Source organism: Tachypleus tridentatus, chromosome 5, assembly GCF_004210375.1.
Source record: "Tachypleus tridentatus isolate NWPU-2018 chromosome 5, ASM421037v1, whole genome shotgun sequence".
Taxonomy (NCBI): Eukaryota; Metazoa; Arthropoda; class Merostomata; order Xiphosura; family Limulidae; genus Tachypleus; species Tachypleus tridentatus.
Window position 1 is genome coordinate 16,877,457 of NC_134829.1, and position 15,911 is coordinate 16,893,367.

Genomic DNA, 15,911 nt, shown 5'->3' on the forward strand with positions numbered 1-15,911 from the left:
CAAAATGCACTGCAGGATGTCCCTGAAAGTCCATATCCTTGACACTCATCTTGATAAATTGAAGGAGAACATGGGAGCATAGTCAGAGGAGCAAGGCGAGCGCTCCCACCAAGATATACTGGACTTTAAATGCCGCTACCAAGGAGCATATAACAAAAACATGATGGGAGACAAAATTTGGATGATACGTGAAAGTGATTTACATTACAGTCGCAAATCTCGAAAAACTACTCACTTCTAAACATTTTTGTATAACTTTAGTATAAATGCATGTAAATCTTGATTCATATATTGTTTTATTCAGACCTTATGTAAATGAAAATGTGCAAATTTGCCCGTTTTAACATAGAAAATAGGTTAATTTCTAAATTTCATTATCCAGGTCACAAAAGCAAAGTTTGAAAGGAATAATGGCCATTTTCTGTACTTTTACAACGTAAGCAATTAAGAAATAACACATACTATCCAGGAACAAAATTTGTGTTACATAATGTAATTCGTGAAGTTATTCGTTAATATACATAAACATTGTAATTATGTATTTTCGTTTGCAGATTTCTTGCATGCTTGTGTAAAGAGTGAATAATGAACACGTGTGATTTTGTGCAGCATAAAGAGTGAATAATGAACACGTGTGATTTTGTGCAGCATAAAGAGTGAATAATGAACACGTGTGACTTTGTGCAACATAAAGAGTGAATAATGAACACGTGTGACTTTGTGCAACATAAAGAGTGAATAATGAACACGTGTGACTTTGTACAACATAAAGAGTGAATAATGAACACGTGTGACTTTGTGCAACAGTGAATAATGAGCACGTGTGATTTTGTGCAGCATAAAGAGTGAATAATGAACACGTGTGATTTTGTGCAGCATAAAGAGTGAATAATGAACACGTGTGACTTTGTGCAACATAAAGAGTGAATAATGAACACGTGTGACTTTGTACAACATAAAGAGTGAATAATGAACACGTGTGACTTTGTGCAACATAAAGAGTGAATAATGAACACGTGTGACTTTGTACAACATAAAGAGTGAATAATGAACACGTGTGACTTTGTACAACATAAAGAGTGAATAATGAACACGTGTGACTTTGTACAACATAAAGAGTGAATAATGAACACGTGTGACTTTGTGCAACATAAAGAGTGAATAATGAACACGTGTGACTTTGTACAACATAAAGAGTGAATAATGAACACGTGTGACTTTGTGCAACATAAAGAGTGAATAATGAACACGTGTGACTTTGTGCAACATAAAGAGTGAATAATGAACACGTGTGACTTTGTGCAACATAAAGAGTGAATAATGAACACGTGTGACTTTGTGCAACATAAAGAGTGAATAATGAACACGTGTGACTTTGTGCAACATAAAGAGTGAATAATGAACACGTGTGACTTTGTGCAACAGTGAATAATGAGCTTTATTGATCTAAATTTCTTTACAAACAGCAAGTTTTTAATACGGTGATTACGAATTTTGTTGATCAATGTTTGAGTTAATCTAAAAAAAGCTAAAAGAAATACAGTCATTCTGATATGGTCACTTCCCAATCAATCGAAAATAGCATATTTCACTTCGGTTCGAACTTATATTCTTGTTACCTCTTTGGTACGTGATGAAAATATTTGCGTCAAGCTCATTAATGAAACTTGTTTTGCAACCCGCTTGAATAACGAATCATGTTTCTTGTTTTTAAGACGTATTAGACCGCAATTTTGAAAGTTTAAGTTAATAATGATTCTTTCCGACGTTCCCAACATGTCTAGCTGCTTGTACTGCCTCAATGAACAAAATCCAGAGAAACTTTTGTAGTCATGAATAGTGTTTTGGATTTGTAATGACGCTAGAAAAAAGTGGAAAATATAAATTAATTTTAATTCATTTCTTCCTAAAGCGAATTTAAAAACAAAGAGGGCGAAACATTCATGTTTTTCTCTTGTTTGAAAATAAACTGTATTTGTGATGTTGACAGGTTGTCATGGAAACTCTTGCAGAATCGAATGTTTCTTTTTTCTCTCTAAATTCTGCTTAAAATGTTAGGAAGGTTTTAGTTATACACTTAGAATCCATGACCAACCAGTGTACACGTGTCTTAAAACTCGACAGAAAGAACAAGTCAAGTATAATTATTCCAATAAAAACTAATTCCAGCACTAAAATGAAAGAAATTAAGTTCATTCATGCTTATATTATACAGTGACTCCAACTGAAGTTTCAGTTGTCCATTAATCGTTCAAACAATCAGAAACCGGTAAGCATATGGACTTATAATACTAAAATCCAGGGTTAGATTCATCGCAATGAACACAGGAGATAAGCCAGTGTAGCTTTGCTCCAAAACAAACAAGTAAACTGTTAAACGTTTATTGAAATCAAAACAATAATTTCTTCTGCATAAACTTTCTACGTAATTGTGACATTCAAACGTAGTGTTTTTTATATTAACTTATCTAGCTCAAGTTAACTGTTTATATGTGTTTATCCCTCAGGAATATTTTTGAGACACTTTGTTCGCTAAATTTGTGAAACTGCTACCTGAACTGCATAATTTTGCGCCACCAAGATTTGATGGTGTCTTATAAAAATATAGTTGGTTTAAACATTTGTTATTACGTATTGTAAAGTTTTACGTATATGTACTGTCAAATTCCTATAGTTCAGAAAGGAGTTTTTAACTTTTATTTTTACACGTTTCTTTAATTTAGAAAAAAACAACGAAGATTATTTTTTCTATAATTACTTTCTATCGAACTTCACACATTACCACGTGGAGTAAACCGGTCACGGTGTGAGAACTGAAAATTACTGATTCAGGTGAGATTTGTTCATGTGGAGTAAACCGGTCACGGTGTGAGAACTGAAAATTACTGATTCAGGTGAGATTTGTTCATGTGGAGTAAACCGGTCACGGTGTGAGAACTGAAAATTACTGATTCAGGTGAGATTTGTTCATGTGGAGTAAACCGGTCACGGTGTGAGAACTGAAAATTACTGATTCAGGTGAGATTTGTTCATGTGGAGTAAACCGGTCACGGTGTGAGAACTGAAAATTACTGATTCAGGTGAGATTTGTTCATGTGGAGTAAACCGGTCACGGTGTGAGAACTGAAAATTACTGATTCAGGTGAGATTTGTTCATGTGGAGTAAACCGGTCACGGTGTGAGAACTGAAAATTACTGATTCAGGTGAGATTTGTTCATGTGGAGTAAACCGGTCACGGTGTGAGAACTGAAAATTACTGATTCAGGTGAGATTTGTTCATGTGGAGAACTGAAACTGATTCAGGTGAGATTTGTTCACCGGTCACGTGTGAGAACTGAAAATTACTGATTCAGGTGAGATTTGTTCATGTGGAGTAAACCGGTCACGGTGTGAGAACTGAAAATTACTGATTCAGGTGAGATTTGTTCATGTGGAGCAAGCCGGTCACGGTGTGAGAACTGAAAATTACTGATTCAGGTGAGATTTGTTCATGTGGAGCAAACCGGTCACGGTGTGAGAACTGAAAATTACTGATTCAGGTGAGATTTGTTCATGTGGAGCAAACCGGTCACGGTGTGAGAACTGAAAATTACTGATTCAGGTGAGATTTGTTCATGTGGAGCAAACCGGTCACGGTGTGAGAACTGAAAATTACTGATTCAGGTGAGATTTGTTCATGTGGAGCAAACCGGTCACGGTGTGAGAACTGAAAATTACTGATTCAGGTGAGATTTGTTCATGTGGAGCAAACCGGTCACGGTGTGAGAACTGAAAATTACTGATTCAGGTGAGATCTGTTCATGTGGAGTAAACCGGTCACGGTGTGAGAACTGAAAATTACTGATTCAGGTGAGATTTGTTCATGTGAAGTAAACCGGTCACGGTGTGAGAACTGAAAATTACTGATTCAGGTGAGATTTGTTCATGTGGAGTAAACCGGTCATGGTGTGAGAACTGAAAATTACTGATTCGGGTGAGATTTGTTCATGTGGAGCAAACCGGTCACGGTGTGAGAACTGAAAATTACTGATTCAGGTGAGATTTGTTCATGTGGAGTAAACCGGTCACGGTGTGAGAACTGAAAATTACTGATTCAGGTGAGATTTGTTCATGTGGAGTAAACCGGTCACGGTGTGAGAACTGAAAATTACTGATTCAGGTGAGATTTGTTCATTGGACGTTGTTTTTTTATAATTTCGCACAAAGCTATACAAGGACTATCTGCGCTAGTCGTTCCTAATTTATCAGTGTAATACTACAAGGAAAGCAGCTAGTCATCAACACCCACCACCATCTCTTGGGCTACTCTTTGATCAAAGACGTTATATGAATTGAATAGTTTCTGATAGTCGTCAGGAAGCTAGCATCCAGTAAAAAATAATATAATTTGAAGAGCTCCAGATACTTGTCAGACAGGTAGCGTCCAAAAGAGATTATACGTATTGAAGAGCTACACATAGTTGTCAGACAGATGGCATCCAAAAAAGAGTTATACGTTTCGGAGAGCTCCAAGTAGTATCCAAAATAGAGTTATACGTTTTGGAAAGCTCCAAATAGTCGACAGACAGACAGCATCGAAAAAAAATGAGTTACACGTATTGAAGAGTGAATTGTCCACAAAGTAATGTGGAACCTGGAGTCCAAGAGCGAGTGATACAATTTGATGAAGTAGTAATGTTTTGTTTAGAAAATTTGTGTAAATCTATACAAGAGCTACCTGCTCTAGCCCCAACTAATTTTGAAATGATGCTCTAGGAGGAAGATAATTGATCAACATCAATGACTGTTAACTCTAGATCTAATCCACTCCAATGGAGAAATTTGACCATCGGTCTTATATCGAAATCCACAGTCTGAAAGTGCGGAATACGTTTAGTGGCAATAGAACGCGAACCATGCATCGTCAGATTCGAAGAGCTGGTAATATGGGCATTCTCGTATACACTGTACATTGGATGTGATAACGTAGGTAAATGGGTTATTAAATAAAAAATAATAAATCTAACGTTCTTGTGCACATCTTATGCATAATTTGTGTGTCTGTGTTATTATTTTGTAACAAAGAGTAAACCAGGAAAATCTTCTTAACACGATTCATTGTCGGAACATTTCTAGTAATTGAGGTGAGTAAGGACATCACAGATCTTACACCTGTGCTATTACCTCGTAATAATGTCATGTTATATGAATAGGTTTCAAGCAGAGGCGCGCGCTTAGCAAAAGAACATGAAATGCGTAATGAAATGGTAACGAAGCACGTGATAGCTGGCCATGAGGAATTACGACATCGTTAAAGAAATCTACACAGGGAAATGCGTGCAGAACTGTGATTGACTTAGCTGCTAAACTAAAACTGTGTACAATTTGGTTGCCATAGTAACCGTTTTGTTCGGCATTCCGTGACGTTTAAAACCGCCATGAACCACTCACCACGCTTTAACGCGAAAATAAACTGTCAGAACACGTGTCTGGTAATCCAATCTTGTTGGTGGTTCCAAGTGTCACTGTTCTACTAAACCACTAAAAGAAGGTCTTCTTAGAGCAAAACAATATTCGTGTCAATTTATAAGAACAATCTCGCGTGGGGGAAAAAAAATCAAAATTTTTCCTTCAGATCAGTCAGTGGCCACGGTGTCCGGCAACGCTCACGTAGTGAGGGTCAGAGACATGACCAACACAAGTGGTCTTAACCTAGACAACAGGGATCCAAATACTCTTAACGAGTATTTACAGGTGAGACACTGAGTGGACAATATTTTGTGCATAACGCTTGAAAGAAACCGTACGTTTTAAATAGTCATGGGAAATAGATAAAGAAATAAGTAGTAAATAACGTACTTTTTGTTTTTCATGTGTGAATTCTTAGACCAATGAAGCTGTTTGCCTCCCTATCATAACAAAATTTGTTTTGTAATAATACGCACACATAATAGAATATGTGAAGCTGAAAATTAGCAATATTTTTAGGAAATGCATATCTTTTGTTTGTTTTGGAATTTCGTACAAAGCAACTCGAGGGCTATCTGTGCTAGCCGTCCCTAATTTAGCGGTGTAAGACTAGAGGGAAGGCAGCTAGTCATCACCACCCACCGCCAACTCTTGGACTACTCTTTTACCAACGAATAGTGGGATTGACCGTAACTTATAACGCCCCCACGGCTGGGAGGGCGAGCATGTTTTGGCGCGAACCCGCGACCCTCAGATTACGAAGCGCACGCCTTAACGCGCTAGGCCATGCCAGGCAAATGCATATCTGAATTTCAGCATAATTTTTGCTTTGATTTCATATTTTAGTCCACGCTATTATTACCACAGTATCAATATTTAAAATAATTTTATCGTACAACATTTTTCCAATGGTATGGTCTTTAATATAGATTATAAATTAGGTAAGTGTTGAATGTTTTTCTGTTTTGAGAAAGCAAATGTATTACAAATACAGATTAAATGAATAACTATTATGAAAAACGTTAATAAATAACTCTTAATTTGACAAAATTACTTCATAAGCGTAAATAATCTAGGGCTAGAATTCTTCGTAAATTTTCTCTATGTGTTGATATGGTTGTATTAGTTTTCCTAATCTAAAGCCCTGATATAGTTTTACCTACGGCATGGCCTGATGATTAGGGCACTCCATTCGTAATCTAGGGGTCTCGTGTTCGTAACTCATCATCGAACCATGTTCGCACTTTTAGCTGTGAGAGCGCTCATTGGCAAAGAGTAGCCCCAAAGATGGTGATGGGTGGTATTGGCTAACTGTCTCCGCGTAAGTCTATCACATGTAAATTAGGGAACGGGTAGCGCTGGTGACCTTTGAGTAGCTTTGCGCTAAATTCAACATAAACATATTTTAGTTTCCCTGTTTAATGGATTTAACATATATATGTATATATATATATATGAGATCTCATACCTTTTAAAAATCAATATTACTCGTTAAACCAATTAAAATAGTAAGATAATTAATTGTACGTTTCGCTTTGGCACCTTCTTCAACAATAAATAATAAAGTCAGAGAAATTCATTGTTGAAAGTTGGGCTATTCAACAATGGATAATAATAGCTGATCCGAAATCATTAGGTCTGCAGTTACTCAAACTAACAACAAGAAGAGCCACATTACAACTAACTGAATATAGTAATATTTCTAGTATTGTTAGTATTAAATTACTGGTATTTGTTTGAGTAGTTTCCTTTGAGTAATTTCTGCTTAAGTATAAAATAACCTAAGCAGAAGATCTTTTGTTCTAACACATAGTAACAAAAATGTCATGAAAATTTTCTTATTTAACCCTTGTATATGGTTATTGTTGAGACGTTAGGGGACACTGATTGTTTTAAACAGTCTCTACTTTACTGTTTCGGGCACAAAACGTTCTTGTTATTTATAAGAATATTTCATGTGCCATTACTGACATGGTAGAATTAATTTTCTTTGCAAGTTAATTGACATTTTTAGATACGTGGTTGTTATTTACCTGCGCAGATAGCCTAGTTACTTTGCGCCATAAAACACCAACGATATTTACCTATGTTTACAATATATTTTTTATAGATCAAACACGTGTATAAATATTGATCAGTCACACATTACAATGCTTACAGTTCACATCTGTAGACCAACCACACGTTAGAATGTTTACTGTATGTAACTATAGATCAGACACACATTAGAATGTTTACTATATACATCTAATAATCAGAGACGCTAGAATTGTTACGGTATGTATCTATGAGCCAGACGCACGCTAAAATGTTTACTGTATATAACTATAGATCAGACACATATTGAAATTTCTACTGTATATAACTATAGATCAGACACATATTGAAATTTCTACTGTATATAAATCTAGAGATCAGACACGTTAAAATGTTTTACAGTACATATTAAATGACCGGATACGTAGAAATGTTTATTGTTGTATATAAACTATATAGTTCGTGATGGCTTAGCGTTAACTTTAAGGGTTTACATTGATATAAAACTGGTTCGATACCCGATGCAAAAAGAACGCAGGCAGTTTATTGTATATCTTTGAGCTTATAAAAATAATTTGATATTCTGTATTTAATAATCATAAATGCCACATTTTTACATTACCACTCATATACGAGGGAACCGTATTTACCTCTATATTCATACAAAGTATATTTTTCTTTGGTATTTGGGTGCGTAAAGTATTTGTTACTGTTTTTCTCATTTATTTTACCTTTAAGAGCTATGTAGGTGTCTGCCTCTAAACGCTGTAAGTACCCCTCTTTTATTCTTAAATCAATATCTAACTGCACATACATCGGATATATATTTGATAATGCTAAGTTTAACTTCCTCGTTAAAAACTTAAGATGATAGTCAATCGAAACAAGTGTACTTAGAGGTGTTAATAAGAAAGAATTAACTAAAGTACCGCAGAATAATTATCTCAGCATGGAACCTTCTGGAACTAACATAGGATGAATAGCTCCCTCTCGAATTTTTAAGAAGAACCATAGACCTATTAATTTCCAATGTAATTCCCAGGGAACTGTCTGTTTTCTTTAATTTCATACAAAGCTATACAAGAGCTATCCCAGGGAACTGTTTCTTTTTTTAACATCATACAAAGCTATGCAAGAGCTATCCCAGGGAACTGTTTGTTTTAACATCATACAAATCTATAGGAGGGCTATCCCAGGGAACTGTTTGTTTTAACATCATACAAATCTATACGAGGGCTATCCCAGGGAACTGTTTGTTTTAACATCATACAAATCTATAGGAGGGCTATCCCAGGGAACTGTTTGTTTTAACATCATACAAATCTATACGAGGGCTATCCCAGGGAACTGTTTGTTTTAACATCATACAAATCTATAGGAGGGCTATCCCAGGGAACTGTTTGTTTTAACATCATACAAATCTATAGGAGGGCTATCCCAGGGAACTGTTTCTTTTAACATCATACAAATCTATAGGAGGGCTATCCCAGGGAACTGTTTCTTTTAACATCATACAAATCTATAGGAGGGCTATCCCAGGGAACTGTTTGTTTTAACATCATACAAATCTATACGAGGGCTATCCCAGGGAACTGTTTGTTTTAACATCATACAAATCTATATGAGGGCTATCCCAGGGAATTGCTCTTGGTATTTAATTCTCAATGACACTCCTTGGAGGAATAAAGAATGATTAACTTCCCATGGAAATTGCTAAGCAACACTTTACCTAAGGTATTTTTTCCACGGCGAATAATTGATTTATTTTTAAGCCACTAAAGTAGTTTAATTTTGGCTCTACGGATGATGTAATTAATCAAGTAAAGGAATTTTTCCTGATCGATTGAGGTGCTGGAATAAGGGAGGAGATATTTGTCCTAAAGAACATACACTGACAACCTAGCCAGTAAACTCAGTTTGAACATCACTATCGTAGATAGTGTTATAGATCATTCGGAACCTGCAACTTGATTTTCTAACTTATAAAGTGTAGGTAATAATCAGGGTTGAATTCTCCCTTCAATACGAGACAAAGAGGTGAATAAATGGCTTTAACTGAATTATTTTCTGCCTGAGTTTCGGCAGCTAGTGGAAGTGAAGTATAGCAACTGCAAACGGAGTAATTGAAAAAACGTCTTGGAGCAAGGCTTCATTTGACTGACCTAAGTCCAGTTCTACACCAAAAGACAGCAAAAACCTAACACGTTCGTCGAAAAAAATCTCAGCGGGATTTTTCCTTCCTATAATGGCGTTCGACTCGTAATCTGAGGGTTGCGTGTTCGAATCCCCGTCACACCAAACATGCGCGCCCTTTCAGCCGTGGGGGCGTTATAATGTACGGTCAATCCCACTATTCGTTGGTAAAAGAGTAGCCCAAGAGTTGGTGGTGGGTGGTGATGACTAGCTGCCTTCCCTCTAGTCTTACACTGCTAAATTAGGGACGGCTAGCACAGATAGCCCTCGAGTAGCTTTGTGCGAAATTCAATAACAAACAAACCTTCCCATAATGAATTAATGCTAGCTTCCATGCCAGATCTAGTTGGTTCGCTGAGTAAAATAATTTAAACTGGTTTATATATATATATACTTCAGTTCGTTTCGTTCTTTCTGTTTGATTAGAACATGTGTATTGGCATAACTACTAATACAAGACCAAAGCCTTTTCCTAAAGAAAAACAAACAAACTATTATTTGTTTGTATATTGAAGTTCGCACAAATCTTATTCAGGGCTAACTACTCTAGCCGTCCCTAATTAAAGAGTGACAGACAAGAGGGAAGACAGCTAGTTTATACCATACATCTCCAATTCTTAGGGTACTCTTTAGAGTCGTATAGTGAAATTGACCGTCGCTTCAGACCCCCACGACTGGAAGGACATGTATATTCGGTGACGAAGTTAGATCCCACGATCACCAGCTTCAAAGCTAAGTAATCCTCACCATTAAAATGATACTAAATAACAGAAGGATAACAAATAACACGAGGACACAAGTGTGGGAAAATGTAAAATATATCCTGTTTTCAGAGATGTCTACAGAAAGAGGAACCACAGGGAAGAGAGTAGATATTGTCTAGCAAACAATATTGATGTTTAGAATAAAACATTGTAGTTTACTAAACATCCTGTAATATCTAAGCAGCTGCAATTTTATAATACTTCATGAATGTAACGAAACATTACACATCAAGCTAATATGTTCTATATTATAACTTAGGTGAAGTAAAGATGGTGCCAGAGATCCTGAAACATTTCCTCGCAGTAGAGAAACATAAATGTGGGTGTTTAACCAAGACCTTCCTTAAAATAAATCCCTACACATTTCATTGACTAATACAGTTTATCAACAGTGTGATTGGTTTAATGATGCTTAAAACTGCACTTCATTACTTTTTGAAAAGATAAAAATTTTGGTTTGTGACATGAGTTAACAATTAAAAGCATTAACTAGAGGCACTGTAAACACTAACTATGACGACATTTGTTTTAGATTTCATACAGTTACTCGTGGACTTTCTGTTTTAACAGTCCTTAATTAGGGAGTGATAAGTCTATCAGGAAAGACAACGAAACAACCCCAACTCTTGAGTTACTCTTTATCCACGAATGGTAAGAGATTGAGCATCATACTGTAACGCCCCCAGAATTGAAGAAGGAGCATGTTTGAGAACAGGAGTCGAACCTATGATCATCAGATTGCTAGTCAAGTATTCTAATCAACAGGCCGTACCTGGCACAAGAAGGGTATAAATATGAATATATCTAATCAAACAACTTTGTTTTTAAAAGAATTAAGTGACGTTATAAAGCTGTACAGTAATTAATATAAATAAAAAATAATTATTTTCAAACTGACCAAGGCCCGGCATGGCCAGGTGGCGTTCGACTCGTAATCCGAGGGTCGCGGGTTCGAATCCCAGTCGCACCAAGTATACTCGCTCTTTCAGCCGTGGGGGCGTTATAATGTTACGGTCAATCCCACTATTCTTTGGTTCCCAAGAGTTGGCTGCCTTCCCTCTAGTCTGACACTGCTAAATTAGGACGGCTAGCGCAGATAGCCCGAGTAGCTTTGCACGAAAAACAAATTAACTAACTAACCAAACACTAGATGGAATCATACAAATAAGATTAATGAATGTAAAAACTAAATTCATAAATTCACGTTAGAAAACTATGTATTAAATAACTAGATCGCTTATTTGGCATCGGTTAAAGGGAATGTTGGCCTGAGAAAGTAATTCCAGTGCATCTGTTCTATAATTCCAAGTTAAAACACTTTTAATGAACAGGTACTTATTCAATTACATGAGCAGTCTGTAATAAAAGGTGTCATAGTGGTTTAAACTTCTTTCAAAGTTTTGTGTGATTTTCAATATATAACTAGGTTAACATATTTCACCCTACCTGACTTTTAAATCAAGATCTGTACAGCACAATAGTGAAGAGATACAACCGAATGGATCTTTTATACGAATACGCAGTTAGTGCAAATCATAATAAGATCAAAAAGCTACTTTTTTTTTCACTACGCACATAATATTACGTGGATTTAATCCATTAAAGCGTATCTCATGTTACGTTCCAAGGTTTTGTATGATACATCACTATTCAATTCATTAATGAACCGCATTAACCCTTAAATGGTGGCCATCATCAATTGATACTGCTATTTACAACATTCCCGCTGTTCAATAGTTAGCTCTGGTTTAATGTAAACCAAATTCTAAATTACATTTCAGTCTTGTTTCAAAATTATGTGTTCACCCTGTATGAGTAAACCGAAGTTTTAATATTAAATAATTGTACCATAATTCTGCAATCTTTTAAATATTCTTATCTGCTGGTAGATTATTGATCTTGATGCGAAACAGAACCTTTCCTTCTGCACCTACAGGCTTCATATTACCAACTTTAAAACATATGTAAATACACATATGTGAAACAGCATTCATTAGTGGCTTACTTGACAGGGTAAATCATGCTAATCATATTTAACATGTTATGTGAGTTGCTATATTATTTTACATGTAGTGAAAATCTCTACTGCATATGGGTTCGGACACAGCAGCAGTTAGCAGACCAAGCAGTAGATGAGGGAGCAGTAGATGTGCTACTGGGAAGCAACTTTTTACTCATGAAGCATTGTTAACATTAAGGTAGTCGCTCTATTAATAATCCAACTATAATTACCTATAAAGGTAACACAGGCACAAATTATTCTCACACACGCATGTTAAATAAAATTTTAAACAGTTAGTAAAACATTAAATATATTAAACTAGCGAAGCATGTCATTACAATTCTGCATGTGCTATAAACACTGAATTCCAAGGAACACACTCACTAACTGTTTTGCTAGCAAAAATTTTGATCTAGTTAGTAATTGTATTAGAAACTACACTGCAAAATTAAATGGGTAGCTTAGTGTAGCCCCCAGTGGTTCAACGGTATGTCTGCGGACTCACAACGCTAAAAACCGGGTTTCGATACCCTTGGTGGGCAATGCACCGATAGCCCATTGTGTAGTTTTGTGCTTAATTAAAACAACAAACAACAGCAGCTTAGTGTAAGGTTCGATATGCAAGTACGACACTTGCCAGTTTAAATGAAAAGAACGACAGCTACAAAAGCTCTATTTTAATAAAAATAATCCACATCTCTCTAAAAACAATATAAACAATATAATTACACGACACGCTTTTAAAGATTTTCTGATACCTACTAAATTCGCGAATTATAAAAATTAAAAAACAAATGTTCTAAAAATTGATAAACGATCGGGAAAGAATCGTTAGGATGTAGACAGAAAAATAGTCAATTTTCAAATATCCTTAACTTATCCAACCTATTAAACGTCATCCTCGTTGTTACGAGTGTAAAAGATTTATAAATATACACTTATTCTATTTTATATGTTAGTTTTAGTTAAATTGAAATGCATATAATTCCTTCTTTTCCCTAAATTTGTAGAAGATTCTCGAGTGTAAGAATCAATAATGTCGTAGTGTGTATTTAAAATACTAGTGATTGTCAGTATTGTTGTTAACAGTACTTTCAAGAGCCTCGTCTAAAGTTTATAAATCGACGCACCAAAAGACAGTATATATTGCTGGTTTGCTACGGTTGATATACTATAAATCTCGAAAGTTATAACTGTGATTAACGCTTATTAATCGGGAAAGTACGGATATTTGACCAGGAAAGTTTATAGATTTCGAAAATTACAAGCCCTTTAACTATAGCGGATTACCATCGGACGTAAGTATATCTACGAAAATATCGTATAACGCTGACTGTGAAAAGCTTGTGTGCAGTCAACGAGAGTTAGTTAACTGGCAATTAAGTGAACTGTATCGATATGAACTCAAAATTCATTCGCTCTTCCTGAACCGTCGATAAACCATTCAGTTCCAGATGCGATATAAAATTCAATATTGTTTATAAGTTTGTAAACTTTTGTGTATAAATCATTATTTTTAATACCTGTTGTTACAAGTTGTATCATTGCTTGAATATTAAAATATATTTGTGTTAAGAAAGAAAATTGTGCGTATCAATCTTGTTGGCAAATATCGTAAATTTAGTACATATTGACGTTTAATTAATTTATAAATTAAAATTACAGTTTAACTTAGTTTAATCTGTTTGAAATCTAAATATGTAACCTAATAAAATAGAGGTTCATCCGTACCAAGGGCTTAAAAATAGAACTGAGAGAAGCAAAGCATCTTCGTGTCCACTTTGAGACTTTTATATAAAACTTAAAAAGACTGACAATTAAAACATTACCTTTACATAATCTAACTTAAATATCATAAAATAAGATGAGCAATACAAACTACTTGTAGTTTACTATTTGCTGTAAGTTCAATCTTATAATACAACAGAGCAGACGTGACCCAGCGTTTAACATGTAGGACTGAGAATCCAAGGCTTCATTTTTCGCGATCCATCGTTGTAAAAACGTGCTTTGCACCTGGATGTAGTATGCGTGTTATAAGAGTGACGATCAATTTCAAGTATTTGAAGTATCCCAAAAGTTGGTGGTGGGTTCTGTTAATTTGCTTCTTCTCTTTAATCTCAGTTTTTAAAAAATCTATGAACTATCTATCTACTATCATAGATGGTTCCTGTGTAGCTATTTTCGAATATTCAAGATAAACAAACAAACTAAAACAACAACCACTAGCTATTGTTTGTTTATTTTGTTATTAAGTTCAAAGCTACATAATGAGCTATTTGTGCTGTTTTCACCACGGGTATCGAAACCCATTTTCAGTGGTGAGGCCCCAAAGACATATTGCTGAGCCACTGGGTAGCAACTGCTAATGATTCTCTAGAAAGAAATCCTCAGAAACTTAACATCAAACTAATCCTTCTGTAAATTTGTTTCTAAAGAATCAAAATTTGTACAGACATCTAATCTCTAATTATGTTTAAAATTATTTATTGATTAATTTAAACCAGTATGTTATACATTTTTTACGCAACCATCAATTTTAAACAGTTCCACTTTTCCAGTTGTATGAAGAAAGTATTACTGCTTCGGATTTTCTGGCCCAACATTTATCTGGGAATACAGAATCTTAACTGGCCTTTGAATAATGCAACTTAAACGTTTTGGTTCATTTTTCGTCAAGATGATCAGTTTTGCTTTGTTCATTGAAAGGAGTGATTGTGCCTAGTATTGCATTTAGTAATTGTATAATAATTTAATTTTTCTGAACCTTGAGTTCTGTGTTAGTTAAAGAAATCCATGTTTTCAGATTTTATTCAATCACATCCACGGTCTCCGTTTTTTCTTAGACCTGCCATGGCCAGGTGTTTAGGACGTTCGACTTGCTCGAATCCCCATCCCACTAAACATGCTCGTCCTTTCAGCCGCAAAAGCGTTATAACATGACAGTCAATACAAATGTTTATTGGTAAAAGAGTAGCTCAAGAGTTGACGGGTGTGGTGATGACTAGTTGCCTTCTCTTTACTCTTTCATTGCTAAATTAAGAACGGTTAGTGCAGATAACCTTCGTGTAGCCTCATACGAACTTCAAACCTTTCTTCGTGAACACGTTACCTACTAAATTGTTTCTAAAGTTTCATGTTATTATGGATATAATTAACTTCTGTCTTTAAGCACACAGACCACAACATGGTTACATTCATTAAATAGATATTTATTATTAATTGGTCTCCCAGAATGATATTTTAGTTTTTACTATCACTAACGCCTAAAACAGTTTTATTCGTTTTATATATAGCAGAAAAGTTTCACTTACAATTTGCATTCGTTTCCTTAAAAATGAATAAAATATTGTGCAAACATTTTTCTTCAAAACATAATTCATGCGATATTACTTAAACACTTACTTGTTTCATAACACATTAAATCAAATATTATGTCAACATTCTATTTACTTCTTTGGACACT

General features: G+C 35.2%; 1 protein-coding gene across 1 annotated transcript in view; it reads left to right on the top strand.

Moving 5' to 3' along the window:
• Window positions 1–5,411: 5,411 nt before the first annotated feature.
• Window positions 5,412–15,911, top strand: part of LOC143250614 (caveolin-1-like) — a 29,091-nt gene continuing 18,591 nt past the window's right edge. The window contains exon 1 of the mRNA XM_076501437.1: window positions 5,412–5,734. Within this exon, the coding sequence (XP_076357552.1) occupies window positions 5,669–5,734 (66 nt within the window). The 5' untranslated portion in view covers window positions 5,412–5,668. The remainder of the gene's footprint in view (window positions 5,735–15,911) is intronic.